The following is a 16451-nucleotide window of genomic DNA, read 5'->3' on the forward strand; positions in this document are numbered from 1 at the left end:
ACATTTAATTTAAGAACATTTGGTTCCACAAAGACTATTAGCATGCTACTTGCCTGCATAATAAAAGTAATAATCTTGTTAGTCTAGATTCAATCTAATACTGGGTATGTGATATCTAAAGTAATTTCACTAGGAACAAATCTAACCTTCAAATTAAGATCCAGAAAACACTAGAAAGATTAATAAATATTTCAAAGCTCTTTGTCATTCCCAAAATATCAAGTAATTTATTCATTTCTTGCTACTGATTGGAAGCAGTCTCATTTACTTAAGGAGAATCTAAGAAAGTCATCAATCATACTTAGCAACAAGTTGTTAAATTAAAAGAAATATACCATGAAATTGCTCCTGTAAGACAGCATTAATATTTAACTTTCAAATGCTATATTATATATGACCCAAATAAAAATTCAAACACAATCTTCAATATTTCAATACAAATAAATATACTCACAGATAAAAACTCATAGATTAGGAAAAACCAAATGGAAAACATTAATATAAAGTACTATCCAAGAAACTGAATATAACAAGTGTTTCGTTTTAATCTCTATCACTAAATTATCTAAAACTAGATATCAATACCACTTTAATGCAAAATATATAGAAGCAGTAAAAAAAAATACTTAACTCTAAACTGAATATATGAACAAAACTTACTGTCATCCATTTGGAGACTTGGTGGGCAGTAAAATTTCTTATGGGTAATTAAATTTGGTAATCCTCTAAAGAGACTACGGCATAATTTACATTCAAAAATCGTGTCCACATCTTTTAATAAAATATGTTTAAGTTGTTTGGTTCCTGGAAGAAAAAGAAATACACAAAAGTTAACTCTGACCTGTACTTTTAAATAAGGTTTTAATTATTGATAACCCAAAAAAGGTGTTACTCTGAAAACAAAATACAGACAGTGCCAATTTCTTTTTTATTTTTTAAATTTATTTTTTTTTATTAATTACAGTTTATTCACTTTGTATCCAGCTGTAGCACCCTCCCACAGCCCCTCCCAATCCTGCCCTCCCTCATCTCCTCTCACTGCCCTCCCCAAGTCCACTGACAGGGGAGGTCCTCCTCCCCTTCTCTCTGACCCTAGCCATTATTATCTACCACATTATCTACCACAGAATATTTATTAACTAAGTGATAAAATAAATTCCAAGCAAATATTATATGATTTGGCAATTTAGACAGCCATTACATGATGCCCATCTTCCACTTCAGTAGCCAATTCACTGAATATACCAAGGCAGTGGTTTTGACATCTGATTGAGCATTACATTGAGTTGAAAATACAGATATACATTGCTCTCTAGACAAGAAAATGTTTCCCATCATTCCTGCAAAATTTCTGCTGGTTCTGCCAGCTCTTTTCTAAATCTGAAGGTGAAAAAAATAAGGTGTTTGTTTGTTTGTTTTTTAACACATTTCCCAATTCATTAAAGGTCCAAACTCTTACCACAGGACTATGGCCATCCTTTTAAAATTCAGTTTATTTTACTACGGGCTCTGGGCCAACATGGAATTGTACTACTTGGTAATAAAGCAGGGGATCTTTTTCTCTACTGAGAGAGAATTTTGAATTTTGCTCAGGCTTCGTGACAGCACTACCAATGTATATATCTCAAGCATTTATCCATGAGAACTCCTGCCCCAATTCCAATTACTTATCCCTATAATTACCATAATCCAATGTCTTAGCCACTTGACTATAAACTCTCAAAGCAAGCAAGACCAAGCCTACCATATTTATAAGCACAAGGTGTTTGGTTCTAAAAACAGAGAAATGCTTCTGATCTAGGGAATCTAAGCATTACAGTGGAAGATCGAAACGAAAGACAGAATGACTGGCAGAAATCATCACATCTTTAAAGCATCCACGAGGCGCGAAACACAGACAAGACCTGTTATTCCCTCCTACAGGTCTTTGCTATAGTAACTTACTAACTGATATAAATGCCTTAATTTTGTTCCTTTCTTTGACAAGGTATCCTGAATAATACACTTAAGATCACTTAGGTACTGAACGTTCTGTCATTTCACAAGCAGTTGCCTGTCTGTGAAGCTCTGGTACTACTGAAGAATATAAACTATCTTAACATACTGTAGGGTTTACCACACTCAAACACCAGGCAGAGCTCAGAGAAACCTGCAGAAAAGGGGGAGGGAGGACTGCAAGAGCCCGAGAGGTGACGGACAGCAGGAGAACACAACCCACAGCATCAGCAAAGCAGGGCTCGCACAGACTGACGTGGCAGTCATGGAGCCTGCCTGGGTCTGCACCAGATCCTGCGTACATGCTGTGGTGTTTAGCTTGGGGTATTTGTGGGACCCCTAAGAGTGGGAGTGGGGGTGTCTCTGACTCTTGCCTGCTCTTGGGACCCTTTTTCTTCTACTGGTTGCCTCATCCAGCATTGCTGAGTGTTTATACCCAGTACTGCTGCACTCTGTCATGCCATGTTTGGTTGCTGTCACTCGGAAGCCTGCTCTTTTCTAAGGGAAACAGAGGAGCAGTGACTCTGGGCAAGAGCTGGAGGTAAGGATTGGAGGAAGCCTGGGAGGAGGGGAGAAAAAAGAGGCTGCACTTGGGATGTACTACATGAGAGAATGATAAATAAAAAGAAAAAAATTGTAAGGTCAATAAAAGTTCAATGTTTCTAACCCAAACTTTAACAATCTATTTATAGTTACATTTAACTTTTAAGGGCATATTTTATCATCATTTCTAAAATAGGTCAGACCTCAAAATTCTATTGGAAAGATAATACTAGATAAGATCAGATTAACAAGTCTTATCTTACTTGTTAATCTGATCTTATCTAGTTGTACCACCTCCTACACACACACACACACACACACACACACACACACACACGGTTTCTTTTTGAAGCCCTGGCTGTCCTGGAACTAGCTCTATAGACCAGATCCACTGCCCTCTGCAGGAGACCTGGGTTCAGTTCCCACCACCCACATGAAGGTTCACAACCATCCATGAGTCCACTTCCGGGATCCAACAACCTCTCTAGCCTCAGAAGGTACCAGGCATGCACACGGTGCACAAACATGCCTACAAGCAAAACACAAGCACAGACAAAATAAAAATAACTAAGTCTTTGAAAAGAACAGTCATCACTAAAGGAAAAAAGACTGAAGAAAAACAAAGCAATCTATTTAACTAAAACACGCAACTAAAGGGGTAAGAAAGATGGCTCAGGGGTTAAAAGGACACTCCAGATGGATCCAACCTCTCTGGCCTCGACACAGTGCATGTACATTGAACTCACATGACCCCCACCCACCACCCACGCACACACAGGCGCAATTAAGAATCATTTAAGCATTAAGATTTTAAATTCAACTTTAAGTTTACTTAAGCAAATAGCAGCATATTTTAAAGCATTACCAATCTTATGTGAACATGAGGTTATAACTAATAGAAAAAACAGCGAAATGTAAAAGACTATATCCTTAAATTAGGTAACCACCTTGTCCACAAGGCGCTCTTGATTGTAAAATAAATAAATAAATAAATGAAAAAGAAAAACATCAATTTCGTAATTATTCCTAGTTAAATAGCTATATTTGGTAGAGAGTATATTACTTATTTCCAGTAGGCATTTTTAAAAAGTCTCCTCTAACCTGTAAGTTATAAACACTTTCCTCAAAATGCAAACACACACACAGTATTACTACCAACTCAGGTACCAATGTCTTATCAGAAATACAACAAATGTTCTCTTGCTCCCCTGTCCTTCCTATGCCATCACTCACGTTATTCTTACTAGAACATCTCCTTCCCTAGTCTGACTCACTCACAATACCTTCAGACCCAGGTGGTTTCTGCCAGGAAGCTTCCTCTGACCTGTCATCCAACTGCTGAGGTGGTGAACGTCTTTAATTCCAGCACTGAGTAGGCAGAGGCAGGCGGACCTCTGTGAGTCCAGGACAGCCAAAGCTACACAAGAAAACCCCGTCTGGAAATACCAACAAACAAGAACAAACGAACAAGAAAACATCCCCTACCCCTGCACTGTTAATGCATCTCGCCATCCGCCCTGCTTCCCGCACCGTCCTGTGCTTACAGGGTTCTGCGCTCCCATGATGCCGAGACCTAGGAGAACCATCACCTTTGGTGCTCACCTCTGTGCCCCACCCTCAGGACAATGCCTGGATGACCTTACTAACAGCTCTCTAGATACGGTGTCTAATAAGACAAAACATTCACACATGAGAAAGGTCAACATGTCTTGTTGCATAAGCAGATATTAAAAAGGTTCCTCTACTTTCAGCTACCATTTAAGATTCTACATTTTTTCCCATCAGAACAGAATGGGTTCATTTAAAATCAGCGACCGTTTTTCTGATTGCCTTGTCACAAACAGACAAAGCCTCTGTCACAGTAAAACCCCTCCTCACCTGAGACATGAGCTTGGTTATGTAGACAGAACATGAAGTTTGTCCACACTCTTAATCCTGACAAAAAGTCATGCTCATTGTCTCCTTTTCTTAAACCATGCACTTCCTTGCTTATCTTCTTAAATTACCTTAGAAATCACTACTTACTGCTTAATAGATCATCAACCAAGATCTTAACTGGAAAAACAAAAACAAAACAAAAACTCCACCAAAGCATAAGAGCTTTGGTAGTGAACACTGACATGTACAATAATAAATTTATAAGTAGAATAAAATTCCTTGTTTTTAACTGCTGAGTAGTATTCCACTATGTAAATGTACCACAATTTCTGTATCCATTCCTCCACTGAGGGACATCTGGGTTGTTTCCAGGTTCTGGCTATTACGAATAAAGCTGCTATGAACAAGGTTGAACAAATGTCCTTGTTGTGTACTTGAGCATATTTTGGATATATGCCTAGGAGTGGTATAGCTGGATCTTGAGGAAGCGCTATTCCTACTTGTCTGAGGAAGCGCCAAATTGATTTCCAAAGTGGTTGCACAAGTTTACATTCCCACCAGCAATGGAGGAGAGTTCCCCTTTCTCCACATCCTCTCCAGCATGTGTTGTCACTTGAGTTTTGGCCAGCCACAGAGGAGGACATTGCAGCCAGTCCTCATGAGACCTGATAATCTAAGGTCAGATGGAAGTGGAGGAGGACCTCCCCTATCAGTGGACTTAGAGAAGGCCATGAGAGGAGATGAGGGAGGGAGGGTGGGATTGGGAGGGAATGAAGGAGGGTGTTACAGCTGGGATACAAAGTGAATAAAGTGTAACTAATATACAAAATTTAATTAAAAAATAAAATAAATAAATAAAAATGTAATTTAAAAAATGCCCTCAAGACTGTACCTGCCTAATGATGACTACTTCACTTTACCCTAACACACACAACACTATTCACCTCACTGGAAATATCTAGTGAAGAATGTGGTTCCGTGATACTAAGAATTTCAAACATGTGTGACTACCTGTTCTCTCAGGATCATAATCCGAGAAGACATGCTTGGAAGATGAATGCTAAAAATAATAAATCAACCCAAATCAGTCCCATTTTAAATTTCCTGTAATTGCTATGTAACAACCAGAAAAATTCCATCACAGGCGGAAGAGACAGTTCCACCACTGAGAGCACTTGTTGCTCTTACAAATGACTCTTCACAGATAATGCATTTATGTACAGGTACACAACTGTGTATAGCAGAAAGAAAAGGAAGGGAAGGAGGGCGGGAGGGATGGAGGGAGGGAGGAAAGGAAAGGAAGGGAAGGAAGGAAAGAGAGAGAGAAAGAAAGATCCCATCACAGAATAGAGTACTCTCTGTTAAACAATTCTCACAGACCTTCTTCCATGCTATGTTTATCAGAATTTAAAAATACAGCATCATAATTCAGTCACGGCTTATACTAAATTTAATTAAAATTACCTCAATCAGAAAAAAAATAACTTTGAAATGGTAGCTCTAGGAAGACAATCACAAAAAGAACATTACACAAAATACTTCTTATTTTTCCCTAGCATACCACAAATTAACAATTTATTCTTTCCTGGGGAAGAGAGAATGAAGTTCCTTGCATATGGTAGTACAGTATATTCTATATAAAGAACCTTTTCTCCACAACTGTACATATTATTTCTTTTTTATGATTGTCAATTTCACATTAAGGACTAGTTGTGACTACTGGACACTTCCCTCATTTTCCTGTTTCTGCCTTTAGAATATGCTACTGCTTCATTGCCTCTGTAAGAGGACTAAGAGACTAACAAATAACAATCTCAACAATGTAATAAATACCTAAAGGATATTCAGTAAATATCTAGAGGTATTGTGGTTTTCTTCAAAGCTGTGTTTTGAAGGAAGTCAGAGAGAAAGGCAGAGCAACTGAACATGAGAAGGGAAAAGAGGGAAGGTCCAAGGACATCACATCACAGATATGATCCTAGCACTATTGACTCAGACAAGAAAGGACTCGGGAAAGCATAGCACATGGTGGAGGTACTACTAGAAGCTGGAGTCTGGAGCAAACAGCAAGGTTCAATCACCCAATCATGAGGGTTTCAGAGTAGAAAATCTAGTCTCGTGTAACTGTACAGTAAATTCAACAACCAACTCTATCCACAAAGAAAGGTGCACAAAAACGTACACCTGCTGCCATTTCTACCGGGGGAAACATGGATGTGTTCAAGCATGGATGAAAGATCCCTGGAAGAGGGCACAACTATGGAGCAGTAGCCACTTGTGCAAAAGGGGCAGTGGGAAGCCAGCTTTTCACCCTGTAAACTACATCAACGATATCATTTCTTTCCCTCTGCCCCCAGAAAAAACTACCTAAATCATTTTACAAATCAAGCAGTTAGAAATAGCAGGTGTGTCTTCCTGCTTCTGGGGTACCTCACTCAGGATGGTATTTTCTAGTTCCTACCATTTGCCTGCAAATTTCATGATTTCCTTGTTTTTCATTGCTGAGTAGTATTCCATTGTGTAAATGTACCACAATTTCTGTATCCATTCCTCAGTTGAAGGACATCTGGGTTGTTTCCAGGTTCTGGCTATTACGAATAAAGCTGCTATGAACAAGGTTGAACAAATGTCCTTGTTGTGTACTTGAGCATATTTTGGATATATGCCTAGGAGTGGTATAGCTGGATCTTGAGGAAGCACTATTCCTAATTATCTGAGAAAGCGCCAGATTGATTTCCAAAGTGGTTGTACAAGTTTGGATTCCCACCAGCAATGGAGGAGGATTCCCCTTTCTCCACACCCTCTCCAGCATGTGATGCACTTTCAGTTTTTGATCTTAGACATTCTGATCGGTGTAAAGGTAATCTCAGGGTCATTTTGATTTGCGTTTCCCTGATAGCTAAGGATGTTGAACATCTCATTAAGTGTTTCTCTGCCATTCGATATTCCTCTACTGAAAATTCTCTGTTTAGCTCTGTATCCCATTTTTAATTGGATAACTTGATTTGTTGCTGTTTAACTTCTTGAGTACTTTATATATTCTGGATTTTAGCCCTCTGTCAGATATAGAGTTGGTGAAGACCCTTTCCCAATCTGCAGGCTTTCGTTTTGTTCTGACATGGATATTAGACATATAATATAGGATAATCACACTAAAATCTGTACACCTAAAAAAGCTAAGCAAGGAGGACCCTGGGTAAGATGATAAATCCTCACTCAAAAGACGCTGGAAGAAGGAAAAAACAGGAAACAGGACAGGAGTCTACCACAGAGGACCTCTGAAAGACTCTACCCAGGAGTGTTATCAAAGCAGATGCTGAGATTCATAATCAAACTTTGGGCAGAGTGCAGGGAATCTTATGAGAGAAGGGGGAGATAGTAAGAGCTGGAGAGGACAGGAGCGCCACAAGGAGAGCAACAGAACCAAAAAAGCTAGGCACAGGGGTCTTTTCTGAGACTAATACTACAATCAAGGACCATTCGTGGATATAACCTAGAACCCCTGCTCAAATGTAGCCCATGGCAGCTCAGTATCCAAAGTGGGTTTCCTAGTAAGGGGAACAGGGACTGTCTCTGATATGAACTCAGGGGCTGGCTCTTTGATCACCTCCCTCTGGGGGTGTGGAACAGCCTTGCCAGGCCACAGTGGAAGACAATGCAGCCAGCCCTGATGAGACCTATAAGCTAGGGTCAGATGGAAGGGGAGGAGGACCTCCACTATCAGTGAAATGGGGGAAGGGCATAGGAAGAGAAGAGAGAGGAGGGGCTGGGTTGGGAGGGAATCAGGGAGGGGGCTACAATTGGGATACAAAACTAATAAATTGTAATTAATTAATTAATTAAAAGAAACAGCAGGGATAAGAAAGAATTTTCAATTTAAAGTCAGAAAATAATGCAAAGCAAACACAGTAAAAATGTGTTAAGACTGTCAAGCAGTCAGCGTAGCACGCATGAGCTGGTCTAATGAGTCCACTTCTTCCCCAGACACAGAGGCGTCTATGAGCATCCCGCTTGGGTAAGAATCAGCATCAGCTCGCAGACAGCCCAGTGCAGGCAACCACAATGACACGGTAGTTGAAGACGGCCATCTGAGCTTGAAGGTGAAGGCAGGCCCTTCGCCTCTCACCTGCCGAGCAGACTCGGCCCTCACAGTGGTCCTGCCAAGCGCCTATCACATACTCAGTGCCACCAGGATGGTCTTGTCAATGCAGAGTGTGTGACCTAGTTACAGTGCAAAGAGGCTGGAAAGAGGTGAGTCACTGAGGGTGTGCTTATAGAAGACTGGGTCAGGGAGGAACTGAGTCTCAGATTAGAATAAATGTTAAACCCTAAGTCATGTGACCCATTCTCTTAAGGCCTACCTTAGCCTGAAACACCTTTGTACTACAAAGAGCTTTGAATAGGATAGATATGTGAGAGATTACTGTTTAGGAAATTAAAATATCTAATTTATGGGACACAATAATGAAATAATTCTCTTTTAATACAAAATTAATTTCTCTGCACAACTCTGTACATTCCTAAATCAGCTCTAATTTAAATTATAGAATTTTCAGAATATTTTACATTAAAAAAAAAAAAAAACCTCACAGCTAATATGCTGGGGAGAATTTTTTAAAGAACACTTCCGGCTGATTTCATGGCAACTTGATACAAATCAGTCACTTGGGGGGAAATCCACACCTGAGGAAATGCCCCCACTACATTACCTATCTCCCTGCCCAACTCTTCAGTTTACATAGTAAAGAACTGGCAAGCGCAGAGAATCGACGACTACAGTGCAGCAAAAAATGCTAATTTCATCTCTAAATACTTTCCTTCTGTGGTGATTTGAATAAGAATGGCACACATAGCCTCATATATCTGGACATTTAGTCACCATGAAACGGCACTATCTGAAAAGATTAGAAGGATTGGGGGGTAGAGCCTTGTGGGAGGAGGTGTGGCCTTATTGACAAAACTGGTCGCTGGGGGGTAGGCTTGTGGTTACAAAGCACAACCCAGGCCCAGTGTGTCTTTGTGTCTCTTAGTTCTCGGTCTCTCTTTGTGTCTGTCTGTCTCTCTTCGCCTGTCCATCTATCAACCCCTCTCCTCCCACCCCTGCCCGTGGACCAGGATATAGCTCTTGGCTACTGCTCCCCGCCATGATGAAGATGGACTAACCCTCTGACAGCAGGCCAGCCCTGATAAAGTCTCTTTTCTAAGAGTTGCCATGGTAACGGTGTCTCTTCACAGCAACAGAACACCTTCCAAGATTTAAAACACACACACAAGCTTTGTATATACAACATTTTGAAAAGCATTTTCTAAGACAAAGCAGTTATGAACTAATCAATTCTAACTTAAAAGAATAATGCTGCAATAAACTAAAGCAGTATTAAATAACCTTAACTCTAAATTATGAATTTTTAAAAGAAACCAAGTTATGCTACTAACTGGGAAAACTACTATTCTTATTTTCATTCCAAAGAGTGAAAAAGAAATGATGTTTGAGAACTATTGAACAGAAATGAACTGTTACTCTCTTATGTGAGAAATATAAAGTCCTAACAAGTGACTGTTGTACTCATCACAGGAGGCTGTGACTCACAGATTACTCTGTTAATCAAAAGTAAAAACAACACTCAAAATCAGGTTGGCACCAAGACAGGCACATGACAGGCACTGGAACACTTACTACAGTAAGGACAACACACATTAAAGCCATGTGTACGTCTACAAAATGGTTTTTAGAGATCAGAGAAAAACTCTATCTGGAATAACCTATTTCTTTGAATTATAAGTAAAGCAAATGTTTATTTCCCCCTCTAAATTTTTTTCTTTAAAAATAATTTATGTACTTTGTGTATGTGTCTGTGTATGTGTGGGTACATACATGTCACATGCATGCAGTCACCATGGACACGAGAAGAGGGTGTTGGATCCCCTGGAACTGGAGTTAGAGGGAACTTTAAACTGCTATGTGAACGCAGAGAACTGGACGGGTCTTCTGCAAGGGTAATAAGGTAATCAGCGTTCCCTCCAGTACTTCCCTGTGCTTCGTCCACACAGCAATACACCATTAGGCTTTCCCTTAAACCTCGGAAAATCTTCATGACGACAGCAGCTTCAAAACAATGACAAGCTCCTACCACCCATCATTCAAGTGGCCACTCACTGTGTTATCTACTTAGTGATGTTTAACTGAACAGTAAGGTCAGAACATAAATGTACAAAGAACAGATGAAGGAGTTATAAGACTCATAGCAATCTATGATCTCACTTTTAACACAGGACCCCTAACTTCTCATTGCTTACATGTAATGAGGAATACCTATTTCAAAGCTTTAAAATGTAACTGCACAAATATAACATATAGCCAATTCTTACGATAATCTAAAAGAAATAGATGCTTGCATTTGGACAGATGACTCAGAGGTTAAGAGCACTGGCTGCTCTTCCAGAGGACCCAGGTTCAATTCCAAAATACCCACATGGAGGGTCAGAACTGTTTATAGCTGCACCTCAAGGTACCCAATGCTCTCTTCTGGTTTCTGTGGGTACCAGGCATGCATGTGGCACTCAGACAAACAGGCAGTCAAAACATTCAGACATGTAAAATAAAATAAAAATAACTTAAACAACCAAAAGCTTAATAAATGTATCTGAAGATATCAGGGATAGATATGTCTTTTTTTCTACCCTGTATTCCAGAATTTTGACAGGCGGTGAGCCCCCAAAACAGAGATGATAAAAAAATTAACCTAGAATGATATCTCACATATTTTAGTACAATCTATACCAAAGTTTATGAAGAACCTTTATATGACTTCCTTAAGAAGTAACAACATTTTATCCTAAAATATACCAGATTTCTCTAAACTATAGTAAAAAAAAGTTTTAAATTAATATTTAGTAGGTAATTTCTAGACCAAGTCAATGTTTATTCGTTTGTCTTAAAAATATGACAACTCAAAGTATACTATAAAGAAAATCAGTGCACAGGCATTTAGGTAGTTTTTGATTACGGTGTGATGTCTGAAAAATATTAACTAAAATGCTCATACCTGATCGAAAGCATTCAATTATTTGCTGAATACCAGATTTGGATGTCTGTAGTGGCTGCTGTAACAGAGGAGGATCTCCAGGCTCCAGGACATAAACTACATGGAAGACAAACACACACCCAACCCACAAAAGAAAGGGTTATTTAAATCACTTACTACTGAATCAAACAATAGTTTGCTACAATTATGTTAACAATGAGAATACCTCCATATATATTCATATATCAAAAACTCACCATCATCTTTATAAGACAAATGAAGCAACAGAGGGAAGACCTCAATCATTCCCAATAGTAAAGACTCACTCAAGGCTACTTATTAGGTCTAACAGCAAGTACTCAATGCTCTGGCATCACTTAGTATATACTGTCTACCTCTGCATTCCCCTTAGAGAAGAACTATATTTAACAGAATCTCTTAAGGCTATAGTGGCTTAGCCATACCCAGTAAACTCTACCAAAAGCCTTTAAAATAATCTGACCAAGCTTGGACCACCATGAGAATAAAACTCAAGCCCAACTGCCAAAGAAAGAAAATGGACAACATACAATTGTAGGAGCACAGACTCTCACTGAAGTGCTCTGCAGCACTGTATTCAAATGACAGAAATTTTAAATTTTGAACTTTCTTATAGGAACCAAACTAAAAACTATGAAATATCTATGTAACAGCATCTCTCACAACTTTTGAAAAGCACCAGCCAGCTCCAGTATACTGACAATGAAGGATGTCAGTATTGTTAAATAATAAAAACAGGGTAGAGACCACGACCTAGTTACATAATACATTTTATGCAGACACAGAAATACATAAGTTTAGTTAATATGGGGATGTGTATAGATGATAAGAGACATTTACCGTGGAAGAGTACTAACAGAACTTAAAGGTTCTGTCAGGGCTGGTTATCAAGGAAGATAGTCACTTTCTGCCTCATACTTCTATTGCTTCAGAGCATAGAAGCTAGGCATTTTACAAGTAAAACAGAGGAAAAACAACTTTTCCATTTTCAAAGTAAAAATTTTCACTTTCATATCTAGTAGGCATCACCTCCTCCCTTTGCAAAATTCTCAGATGAGCAGAAAAAATATTATTAGATCATGTGACACAAGGTAGCTGAAAGGACAACTATGTTTCTATAAGTTGTCAATAGCAGGTTGTAGTGAAGAAAAAACTGGCCATTATTTTTTTTTCTTTTTTTAAGAACATAATACCCTACCCAACTAATACCATCATAACCCAGGGACCATTCTCTCAGTGTGGGGTTTGGGGGAGCCAGTTTCCTTCCACTGGATGTGCCACTACTGCTCTGCAGCTAGACCTGAACAGCCATTCCATTTCTGAGAGGTAAGTACCCGAGGCTGCTGTGCTGAGCATATGGATACAGCCTCTGAGTCCCCGTCATCCCTCAAGCGCTCGGTGCTCACCAACAGGAGGAAGCAGATCATTTCATCAAACAAAATCTTAACGTAGTACATAAACAGGGCACACACAGACAACTAACTCAGCCTGAGAACTGACAGGAAGTGAAGTAATAAAGAAGCTAAGACTCTAGATGCACAGCCCCTGCGTGTCAATTGTGTGACTGTTTATTGAGGTATATACAACTAAGACAATTAAATGCTCAGATCCCTTCCTCTTCTCTAACATGGAGCTCACAAAATTTCCCCCCAAAAAAGGAACTTTGTTATTATTAAATAAGATATGAGTTTTCATCATATCTTATCAAAACACAGCCTGGGATGTAGCAAGTTTGTGCTCAGTGAACACCCCAGCAGCAGCAGCAGCAGCAGCAGCAGCAGCAGCGGTAAGATGAACAAACCACTGCTTTCCTGACAGCAAAAACAATCTCTTTCACAAAACCTAAGTCAAATTCAACCTTTGAGAGTAGCAACAGCAGAAGTGTACAGCAGTCTCCTAGTGATGAGTTAGAAGGGTCTCTTCTTAGTGCCTGCATATGACAGCAACTGACAACTATGAAACATAACTAGCTACAAAGAGAGCGGGACAATCTACTAACTGTAGAGAACTAAGCTCTGGCTTTACATGGGGCAAGCAGTAGAGAACTGGAGAACAGGAAAAAAGAAAGAAAGGTAACAAATAGGTAAGAGAGTGCTTTGCAGAGAACAGACTGTGTCAGAGTTCCTCATTTAAGTATACGCTCTAGAAAACCTTCTGTAATACAGCAACTGCCACAATCGCACCCAACTTGAGAGCGAGGGCAGTTTCCTACCCACCACACTCAGCAGCTTCCACCAGAGCACATTCACCTGAGGCCGCATTCTAAACAAGACGGATGGACGCCTTGGCTTTGCATGGACACATTTACTTAGTAAGTTTATCTGTGTGGCTCCCACTATTAAAATACATGTTTTCATTTGAAATGTACTCCCATAAACACACACACATATACATACACACACCCATGTAATTTTCTAAACTATCCTTTTACATACTGTCATCCGTTCCAAGATCAGATAATCAGACCCATCAGGTTTCATTTTTAAAAGTTATCTCCCCCAACCAAAAACACACAAACCCTCAAAACATTTTACTTACTCTCTTCCAAGAGCACATATCTGTTTGTTTTTTTAAGTCTCTCCTGCATTGAAACAAGTTCCTTAAAGATCTTTCTAATCATGATGTCTAGGATTTGCTTACCCAAAACAGAAGTTGGAGTGGCTGAAGAGCAGAAAAGGGATTGTCAGGAAGGAGAAGAATATAACAGAAAACAGAGTTTCCGTGATCTGATAAATGATGGTTACATCAGATGCTTGTACCACTGTATTTTGAACTTCTGAAAACTTCTATTTAAAAAAAATTGTTAAGACAAGAATATGCATATACTGACAGACTTCTAACACTGCCCCTCACTATAAATTGGCCCATTCCATCAAGACACAACGGTCTCTTCAGGAATATTCTCATCTGAGGCCTCGCCCACTGTTTGGAATCTAAATGAAGACAGACCACTCCTGAAAGCCCATTAAAGAATCTCTCAAACACCACATCCTCATCTCTCCATCTGAGAATAACTTACTCACTACCATACCATACTTCTTTCAGACCTAGAAATATCCTCTCACTTAGCACATACATTCCCTGAAATGATGGCAATGAACTAGCCTAAAAGTCAGTGAATGTCTAGCTTTCCATTGAAATAACCACTCCAAAGCAGTTAATTTACCTAAGGAAGCAAATATTAATAACCAGTAACTTTTAATATTTTAACTAATGATATTTGCAGATTTCTTACTAATGGGGAGGTGGAAAAAAATCAATCCACATTTGAAAATTAGATTCCAGAAAGCATATTTAAAGGCACTAAAAGTATGTTAAATGCTTAATTGCCAACATGTACCATAAATCATGTTTACAAATCACCTTACTTATTTGCTTAAACCTATCTTTCCCCACTCAAAAAGTATGACAAAAACACTGTCTTTCTCACCATTATATTCAATTGCCTTGGGTAATACCTGGCCCCTGAGAGATGCTCAATAATGATTTGCTGAAGAAATGAATAAGCAAGCTAGGAAACACCATTCAACTCCATAACATGTAGCATTACAGCTTCACCTCAAACAAACAAAATGTGCAGTATAAAAGGTGCCGACGTTAGACCGGACAGGAGCTGAATGAAAATAAGGTCCCTGCCCAGAGGTGCCTGTTACTAGGTTATTACTGATCCAACAGACACAAGGCTGGACTCAAATGGTTATTGTCATGGATAGCAAAGGAGTTTCTTCCCTTTACTTCTTCCATTTTTCTCTTACTCAAAAAAAATGATTTCAAACACAGTTATGATAAAAATATAAATACATGCGTGTAATTAAAATATTTCAATTAAAAGCAAGCCAAAGTGAAAAAAAAATACCAACTCTGGTACCTTTTCAGCAAAAAGCGATAAATATCTGTCTTTGAACTAGAATAGTTCAAAGCAGCTTTTACTTGTAGGTAACAGCATGTTTTCAATGATTCCTTTTTAAGTTAGGGCCAAAGTTCTTCTAAGACCCATCAACAGCTCACAAGGACAATGTCTATCAAATTAAAGTTCACTAACATTCTTCATAAAACTCAAAAGTTTTAATATCATAAATTAACTGAATCAGTTCAACTAATAAAACACCTTAAATATACTTAAGTATTTAGAATGCTGCAATCCATCTAAAATCTGCAGTACAATACATTCTATCCAAAACATTTTTAAATTCAAAAAGCTGGACTCTCGTCCAAAAGTTCGATCAACCTTCTTAACCCAAATTAAACTTTTAGATTTTGGGGGGTGGGGGGTAAGGGGGCTGTGGTTTAAAAAAAACTGCATGGGAAACTTATTATGACAGGCAATTTTCATGAGGATGAACGCTAGCGTTCCACCACCTGGCTTGTCTTCGCCTTTTTCTTCCGTTTTAAACATTCACGCATGGAGTAAACCTCTCATTGAAAACTGCCTTCAAAGGGAAGGAAAAGGCGCAGCCTGGGAATGATTGACGTTGACACCTGCAGCACTTTCTCTGGGGGCTCAAGCAAGGGAGGTGGCTAGTTTATGTGGGCTTTTGAAACTGTGCGAGGAGTTTCTCTCTGAGGAAACACTTCTTAAGAGACAACACAGAAGGCGGAGTAGCTCCTGTGGAGAAGAGCCACGACACTGGGCCAAACCAGAAAACAAACAAACAAACAAACAAACAAAAATAAATAAAATAAACGGACTCACCTGGCTCGCAGCATCCGTGATGATGGTGGTCGGTTTGACAGTACTTGTCCCTCAAAGGCATTTTTAACCGGTGCGACCTCTGCTCCTTTCAGTGTGAGAAGCTCTTCATCGCGGCTGGACTGTGGACAGAAGCACAGACGCGTCACCGTCCCTGAACTTCCCGGGGAGGCTGCGGCTGCAGTCGCCTCCGCACGCCCTCCCACCACGCGCCCTGGGCTCTCCGGCCGGGGGCCCGCGGCGCTGGGCTCCGAGGGGAAACCGCCGCCGCCGCCCGCCGC

The 16451-nt window shown here is 39.6% G+C and overlaps 1 protein-coding gene across 3 annotated transcripts in view; it reads right to left on the reverse strand.

The window, feature by feature from the left end:
- Positions 1–16451, reverse strand: part of Znf800 (zinc finger protein 800) — a 51206-nt gene that overhangs the window by 33911 nt on the left and 844 nt on the right. For all 3 annotated transcript variants that reach the window (XM_021637600.2, XM_060373968.1, XM_021637602.2), the window contains exons 2-4: positions 16174–16292; positions 11463–11558; positions 661–804 (exon numbers count right to left, since the gene is read on the reverse strand). In XM_021637600.2, coding sequence (XP_021493275.2) covers positions 661–804; positions 11463–11558; positions 16174–16234 — 301 coding nt within the window. In that variant the 5' untranslated portion in view covers positions 16235–16292. The remainder of the gene's footprint in view (positions 1–660; positions 805–11462; positions 11559–16173; positions 16293–16451) is intronic.

Source organism: Meriones unguiculatus, chromosome 21, assembly GCF_030254825.1.
Source record: "Meriones unguiculatus strain TT.TT164.6M chromosome 21, Bangor_MerUng_6.1, whole genome shotgun sequence".
Taxonomy (NCBI): Eukaryota; Metazoa; Chordata; class Mammalia; order Rodentia; family Muridae; genus Meriones; species Meriones unguiculatus.